Raw genomic sequence first — 7,921 nt, forward strand, 5'->3', positions numbered from 1 at the left:
CTGAGAAGGCTGGTGGGGGAAGGAGGGTTTGTCACCCTAGGTAGAGGCTGGGCAGTGCACACCACTCCCTGGTGGCCACGAGGGGAGCGAGTGGCACAGAACCCTCACCGCGCACGCAGCGGAGGGCTCAGGCCCAGCGCACAGAGCAGCTCGTGCTCTGATTCTCTCGCTTAGCAGGACGCTTGCTTGGCGGTCGCACCTACTTTAATAACTTTAAAAAAGGAATGACACCCACTGTTTTCATGCTTCAACTCAGATTTTAAATGTCTTTACTACAAGACTGAAAGCAAAGGCTCAGGACCCAGGCGGAGTTGTGAGGCAGCCTTTCGATGTGGACGGGACCCTGCACCCGAATCACGGCCATGCTGACCACAGCTATGCCAGAGTCAGAAATAAGGAGAAGGAACCGGCGGGCCAGCAGCTAAATCCTCAACAGGCGCTCCCAGGCAGACGGCTCAGCCGTGGACGGGAACGACGACTCCCCCGGGCTGGTGTCTGGGGCGAGCTGCGTCAGGAGACTCTGATGTGGTTCCTTTTCAGAAGTGCATTCTTTACAAGCAAACTAAGCAATTCCCTTTTTAAATATGAATATGGCAATACAAACTTAACCGAGTTGACAAAATTGTGTGCAAAGAACTTATCAATGTGACTTTCTCAGACTAATGACTTGTCTTAAAATGACTTCCTGTAAGCCTTTTTGGCCTGGGGAAGATGCCATGAGTAGTATCAACACAATAGAGGTTAATTTCAGAAAAAGTGTGACTTTAGGCCGAACACATATTTCCACAAAAGCCAGTGTCCGTCCGTTCAGGAGCTGACAAGGCAGACCGTCTCTTGATGAGCTCTTGCCTGCTGGCTTCTTTCAAATTAGCTTTAAGAAAGTGGATTAACTCTCCAAATACAGATTTGGACGCCAACTGTAAACCACCACAGGCACTGAGTCTCAGGTACCTCCCTGGATGTAGCGATCTACGTAGCTGCGGTGCTGACAGGGCTACTGCACTGGAATCACACAACGTTTATTATTAACACGCTCCAGGGCTGGGGTGGGAGGGACCACGGGAAGCCAGATGGAGACCCCAGCGGTGGGGGGCACGGAAACTGAGGTTCTAGGAAGCAGATACCGGCCAGGACGGTGACAGCGACATTCATTCTGCTTTGTCTGGAGCTCACGTGACCAGACGCCCAGTATCCAGCTGAAGTATATGGTCCATCTGACTATGCTAATCGTGCCCAGACCCCTACAGGTAAGGGGCTCGGACCCTGCCAGCGGCAGTGGGGCTGGCCAGAGGCCTGATGCCCCCAGGATCCCATCGGCCTGGCTCTCCCAGGGAAGAGACCCGCGTGCGCGTGCGGTGCCTAGAAGCCGATTTTGCCTCTGGTCATGGAATAGCCCAGCTTAGCCTCGTTGTTGATGAAGGACATCAGCCCCACATAGGTCTCGATGAGGAGGGGGCACTCCAAGACCAGCACGCCGCCAGCCTGGCCCGGCAGAGGACTCTCCTTCTGGGCTTTTTTGACAGCTTGGATTAACAGAGCTTTGAAGCCATCCAGCTGTAAAGAGAAGACAGGGAGCTTGATCAGATGATCCCCCACGCATCTGTGTCAGCCCGTCTCCACCCTGGAGAGACGCCTGCCCAGACGCATCCAGCAGCCCTTGGGCTCATCTCCTCCGCATCACCCTCCAAGTGTCACACCTCACCTCTGCGCTCACCTGTGACTGGCTACAGCCAGTCCTCACGGGCCTCACTCTGCCGGTCGACGTGGCTTTGCCGTAGTGACCCACCTACTCCTCCCCACCACCCACCAGGCGGTGAGCAGGCCAAGGTGCACAGCACCAAGGTGCACAGCTGGCAAGTGGGGGCCTGTTGCCAGTCCTGGACACGGCTCTCACCACCCCAAGGCCTCCTCTCCTGCTGAGCACGCAGACTGCCCAGCTCTACCGTGGGCGGGGGTCACCTGCCACACCCTGAAGCCCTTCTGGGCCCTTCTCCAAGACGACCACAGCCACAGAGGACCCCATCGTAGAGCTACGCTGACCAGCAGCTGCTAACTACACGGGGCTATTTAGATGTAAGTTAACAAACTTTTAAAAACCAAAAGTTTATTTGGGGCTTCCCCAATGGTGCAGTGGTTAAGAATCCGCCTGCCAGTGCAGGGGACACAGGTTTGAGCCCTGGTCCGGGAAGATCCCACGTGCCGTGGAGCAACTAAGCCCATGCACCACAACTACTGAGCCTGTGCTCTAGAGCCTGCAAGCCACAACTACTGAGCCCACGTGCCACAACTACTGAAGCCTGCGTGCCTAGAGCCCGTGCTCTGCAACAAGAGAAGCCACCGCAATGAGAAGCTCATGCACCACAGTAAAGAGTAGCCCCGGGGGGCTTCCCTGGGGGCGCAGTGGTTGAGAATCTGCCTGCTAATGCAGGGGACATGGGTTCAAGCCCTGGTCTGGGAGGATCCCACATGCCGCGGAGCAACTAGGCCCATGAGTCACAACTACTGAGCCTGTGCGTCTGGCGCCTGTGCTCCGCAACGAGAGGCCGCGATAGTGAGAGGCCCACGCACCGCGATGAAGCGTGGCCCCCTCTCGCCACAACTAGAGAAAGCCCTCGCACAGAAAAGAAGACCCAGAACAGCAAAAATAAATTAATAAACTCCTACCCCCAACATCTTCTAAAAAAGAAGAGTAGCCCCGGCTCACGGCAACTAGAGAAAGCCCACACACAGCAATACAGCCAAAAAAAAGAAAAACTAAATAAATAAATTTATGGGAAAAAAAGAGTTTATTTTCTCTGTTTAGCCACTGTTCAAGTGCTCAGCAGCCCCGTGTGGCCACCGTCCTGGGCAGCACAGGCCTGGAACGTTCCCGTCCCACTGGGCAGTGCTGCTGTTGCTGTGTGTGTTCTTACTTGGCACAGAGAGGCCGTCTTCTCGTCCATGCCAGCCATCGGGTGCTCTATGAACGTGGTGTACGGCACATTGGTGGACCAGGGGTTCCATCTGCTTATGAAGGACGGGCGGCTCTGCTTGTCCCACTGGATGCGAATCCCAAAACCTTCTCGCCTACCGAGTGGGAAGAAAGGGACCAGACCTCACACAACAGGCCATGGCGCCCCCGAGCACCTGCTCAGTCGTGGGTGTGAGATTAAAAAGCTGTGCCACCGGTAAAGATGAGACTGATGACATTTCACAACAGCGAAGGGCCCGTGGGTCTGACGGGAATGGCGTGTCTAATGGCGACGGCTTTCAGCACTTCAAAATGTGACAAACTGAAAGCACTGTCTTAGCTGTGCTAACTAAATGAGTAATATTTTTGCAAGTTTAAATCCTTTTCCCGAGCGTCTTATTGGCCAAAATTTTGAGCTTATCTTAGCTTCCTGAATTCCCTCCCCAAATCTCTTCATCAAAACTCTGAAATATACCGTTTAATTCAACTGAGTATACTGATGGCCAGGTTTCTCATGTTTCAGAAACCTCCCTAACAGATGAAGATCAGCTCTTGAAAACTGGCCATCAAACGTTTCCAAATTTAATCTTCAGTAATATCTGCAAATCAAAGCGACACACTACCTTTTTCTTTTAAAAATTAACAACAGAGCTTGAGGTGATAGGTGTAATCCTTTCTTGGCGGGAGTAAAATGCTGAGTTTGGCTCTTATCTGAAGAATACCCACGTCGGGCCTATTTTAACCTACCCTGAGTTCATTTTACTACAAGCCTAATAACTGTCTCTTGTGCCAGAATTCCTTCTAACGCACCCTGTGGAGCACAAGTCACCTGTCTCTACACTCTGTTGCTGTTGAAGCAAGACATTCACTGGAGGCTGGTTTCGGAAGCGCTGACTGGGAGGCCCTGGTGGCGGGCTCTCTGTTCAACACACTTACTTATTGAGCGATTTCGGGGGAAACTGGAATTCTCCGTAGGAGATGGTGTCCACCGCGTTTAAGGCTACCCTGACCACCTGCTGGCACTGCAGGCTGATGAAGTCGTATTTGCAGATGAGCAGCGCCTGGTCGGTGATGAGCACCAGCCGCTCCTTTTCGTTGTTCCAGTGATCGACCCTGCGGGCGGCAGCGGTTACTTCGGCGCCCGGGGCGCACAGGCGCCCGGGCCCCTCCCCAGCGCGCGCCCCCTTACTCGGTCAGCAGCCACACCCCCTGGATGTCGCCGTCCTCCACGGGCCGGACCACCATGCGGATCTCCTCCACCGCCTGCTCGATGGTGCCAGGCTGCCGGGAGCGTGCGGGGCGGGCCGGGGGCGGAAGTCACAGGTCACGCCCGCTCGCCCGCCCCGCCCACCCACGCCCTCTCCCGCCCCCGCTCCCAGCCTCACCCGGAACACGAAATACTCCTTGACGCGGGCGCGCCGCGTGGGGTCGTGGACATTGAGCGGCCACAGCGTCTGTCGCAGCGGAGTGCTCGTCCCCAGCCGCCCCCCGCCGCCGCCGCCGCCGCCACCGACGCTGCCGCCCGGCCCGACTTCCTCGCCAGCCGCCAGCAGCGCCGTGGGGCTCGTGCCCGCCGAGTCCACCGAGTCCCGCAGCTGCAGCATCGCCGCGCCCGCCACCGAGCGAACCCGGACCGGACCCGACTCGGCCGCCGCCGCCGCCGCCGCCGCCTAAGCCGGGCCCTCGGCCCCGCCCCCGGGCCCGCTCCGCGCTGAGGCCCGCCGCGATTGGCTCCGCCTCGCCAGCCCCGCCTCAGGATCCGCCTCCTCCCTCCCCCTCCGGCCCTCACTATTGGATCGTCCCCAGCTGTCTTCCGCGATTGGTCCTGCCCGCCGCCGTTCACAATCGCTCCCGCCCTTCGCTGCGCCGGAAGAGCCCGCCGCGCGCACGCCCACTTCCTGTTTACGCGTCGGGGAAGGGCGGGGCCCAGGCAGGTTGCCAAGGCGACGCGGAAGGCCCAAGGGGAGAGGGGAGTCACGTGCCGAGCGCTCCTCCCACAGTAAATCGGGTGCTCGCCCGCCCCCACCCCCCAGGGTGCGGCGGGCTGCTGGGGACGTCCTGGATCCCAGACCTGAGGCACGACGCCCACGCCCCTATATTCAGCTTCGGCTGAAGTGCGGCGGACCTCCGGGATGGGACCCCGGCTCTTGTCCAGAGTGACCGCCCCCTGGACTGGGACTCCTTCCGCCCAGGGTGTGATCGTCCCCTGGATGCGGACCCCTGCCGGGGGAGACCACGTCCCGGGACGCACCTCCTGCCCGGTGTGACCACCACCCGGACTAGCCCTCCCCCCAGAGTGTCAACATTGCACAGCAGGGGCAGCGCGGGCTTCGGGGACTGGAGGAGCGGCGGCCCGCGGAGCAGAGCTCTTTCCTGAGCACCCCCGCCTTTCTGACCGCGGGTTCATAGATGCAGCGACGGGGACATGGGCCCAGGGCTGTGCTAAATGCAGACGTGCTCCCCGCGCCTAGGGAGCAGAGCTCCCGACCCTGCTCCACGGAAGGGGACACCGAGGCACGGGGCCTCGTCACTCCATCAAGGGCCGAACCAGGATTCCTTGTTGCTGCCTCTGCTCTTCTTCTCCCGACACTAGAATTGGATCTTTTCTTGCTCTGAGTGATCTTGCCTGCAGCTAGCGGCACCCTGGGCAGCTGCAGGCCCTGCCAGGGACCTCAGCTCCCTGGTCTTGGCACCCACAGACTCCAGGGCAACCTCATCTTCATCCACCTTGACCCGTTGTCTTGAAGACACAAGGGCTGTATCCATGACAATTTACAAATGTCAGCACCTGTTATCTTCACCCAGTTGGTCACTTTGGCCTTCCACTGCCTCTAGTCACACCCCAGATTACTCCCCCCACCAGAAAGGCTTCTCGACTCACCCCTACTGTATCCATCCTCCAATACTCAGTTTAGAGCCCTGTCCCCAGGAGACACTGCCATTAACTACCCTCACTGCTAGTTCTTTGCTGTTTCGTATAATCGTCGGCTCCACGCGTGCCGGGCAACCTGCTCTGTGTGTGTGTGTATGTCTGTGTGTGTGTCTGTGTGTGTTTCTGTGCCCTGTTAGGCAATTTCGAGAAGCCAGCTCCTGGCGTATGACTGCGCTTTGGAGTTTATAACCCCTTTCTTAATTCTTTGAATTTCACGAGAGCCCAGGGCTGTAAATGCTCTCTTGTATACATGCTGCAGTTGCAGAAACAGGTCTGGAGAGTTCTGCCCAGGTGCCCGAGGCCGCCAGCTGGTGCGGCCGTGCTGATTAGCCAAAGCCCTCCTGGCTTGTGCAGACTTGGATGCCATCCTGGTCTGTGAACAGTTGCAGGGTGGCTGGCCTTCCTTCCCAGGACGTCCCTCGAGGGAGGGTGCTGAGCTCTGCACACAGCAGGTCCTCAGCCTCCCCCTCGCTCCTCTACCTGGACGTCAGCAGCCACAGAAACAGGAGGGACGAAAGTACCACAGATACCGAAATAGCTTTGGTATTTTGCTTCCTGGAAAGACTAAGGTCTCAAAGAGGGCTGAGTGTGCAAAAAGAGGCAGCAGCCTGCTTCTAGCCCCCTGGCCTGCTGAGGCGGGGTGGGGACAGCTGCTGCCTCCCCCTGGGGACCAGGGGCCGGGTCACACCCGCCTGGGGCCCTGCCCCGTGGGGAGAGGGAGCCCCCTTCTCTGGCAGCCACGGCCCCTGGCTGAGTCTGCTCTGCTGGTTCCCGCAGGGTGGGCCTGAGTCGGGCCCCTGAAGGGCAGTCTAAGCCATTTGGGCTTGGGGTGCCCACTGACCCCTCTCCTGAGTCCCCTTATTATAGGGGCTCAGCAACGGCAGCTGGGCGTGTGGACTCACGGCAGGGGCTTGAATCCCGGCTCCCCTACTTCTGTCCACTGGACTTGGACACTCATGCTATGTCTGCCTCAGTTTCCTTTTTTTACTGAGTAGGGATGATAATAGTTCCTGCTCCGCCATCGCTGTCGGGAGGAGTCAGTGAGTTAAGACCTGGGTTGTGCACAGCGCCCTGCACAGCCCGTGCCACCGCAGTGTCGGTTGCTAACTGTGGTCATGCTGTTCACTGAGGCTCTGCTGAGGGCCAGGTATATTGCAAATACTGCCTGTGCTCGTGCATGAGGCGCCGTATTACCCCCTTCAACCGAAGAGAAAACAGTCCTAGAGAGCTTGTCACTTTGCGAAGGTCACACATCTACAGAGAGCAGGGGCCCTGGATTCCAGAGCCTGTGCCCCAGCGCCCACCCTCGCCCTTGTGCCAGTGGCTCCTGGGGGCAGACAGAGGAGAGCCGTCCTCCACCGGATTCGCCGGGAGCCCACGTGGTGCTCACTCATGCTCAGACGCAGTGACGGCACAACTTCACAGCGACCTTGATCAGGGTCATCTCAGCGGAGATGAGAAGGGGGCCACTGGCACAAGGGGCCACTGGCACAAGGGGGCCACAGGGGTTGAGGCTGAAGGCTGGGAGTGGGGCGGGTACAAAGGGGACAGCAGTGATGCTGGCAGGTGGCAGCGGTGTGGGGATGGAAGAGGCCTGGTCATTTTGGCGGGATGGCCAGCCCCCAAGGGCCCTGAATCCGGTACTTAACCTTCCTGCTTCTCTTTCCTCATCTGGAGGACGGGGATGATGAAACCTGGCTCCCAGGCTGTCACAAGCCTCTGACCAGCTCACATGTGCCAAGAGGACTACCTCGTGCCCTGTGCAGCCCTGGCTCCAGGTGCCCCGTGGGTGTCCGTGGAGTCAAGGATGGGAGTGAGAAACGGGACGAGGGCCCATGAATGGACCTGGCTCCTGGCAGAAGCTGAGGGGCTGGAACCTGGAGCCCAGGGGTCGGGGCTCGCTTAGGGCAGGAGGACACCATCTGCTCAGGGGCAGATGGAGAGAGCTGAGGACGGTTATGGACAGGTCGGTGTGGGATGCGGATGCAGTGGGGGCGGAGGGGGTACTGAGAGGTTCTGGGACATCCGCTCTCTTCAGG

The 7,921-nt window shown here is 58.7% G+C and overlaps 1 protein-coding gene across 2 annotated transcripts; it reads right to left on the reverse strand.

Moving 5' to 3' along the window:
* Nucleotides 1-237: 237 nt before the first annotated feature.
* Nucleotides 238-4,643, reverse strand: TPRG1L (tumor protein p63 regulated 1 like). Of its 2 annotated transcripts, none has more exons than XM_027110439.1 (5): nucleotides 4,336-4,643; nucleotides 4,140-4,234; nucleotides 3,887-4,063; nucleotides 2,913-3,066; nucleotides 238-1,554 (listed from the first exon to the last, which is right to left on the reverse strand). In XM_027110439.1, exons 1-5 carry the CDS (start codon nucleotides 4,552-4,554, stop codon nucleotides 1,360-1,362), a joined length of 840 nt encoding a protein of 279 aa, XP_026966240.1. In that variant the 5' UTR covers nucleotides 4,555-4,643; the 3' UTR covers nucleotides 238-1,359. The 2 variants fall into 2 exon arrangements, with proteins under 2 accessions (XP_026966240.1, XP_026966241.1); XM_027110440.1 differs by having other exon boundaries at nucleotides 4,140-4,231; nucleotides 4,336-4,642.
* Nucleotides 4,644-7,921: the final 3,278 nt, after the last annotated feature.

Source organism: Aethalodelphis obliquidens, unplaced genomic scaffold (genome assembly GCF_003676395.1).
Source record: "Aethalodelphis obliquidens isolate GAN/ISIS:26980383/991018 unplaced genomic scaffold, ASM367639v1 scaffold9, whole genome shotgun sequence".
NCBI classification, from domain to species: Eukaryota; Metazoa; Chordata; class Mammalia; order Artiodactyla; family Delphinidae; genus Aethalodelphis; species Aethalodelphis obliquidens.

Coding starts and splice junctions, on each gene's coding strand:
- TPRG1L (XM_027110439.1), bottom strand. CDS start 4,554: ATGCTGCAGCTGCGGGACTCGGTGGACTCGGCGGGCACGAGCCCCACG. Junction 4,064..4,139: donor GGGGTGTGGCTGCTGACCGA/GTAAGGGGGCGC, acceptor TGCCGCCCGCAG/GGTCGATCACTGGAACAACG. Junction 1,555..2,912: donor AGACGGCCTCTCTGTGCCAA/GTAAGAACACAC, acceptor TTCTCTTTACAG/CTGGATGGCTTCAAAGCTCT.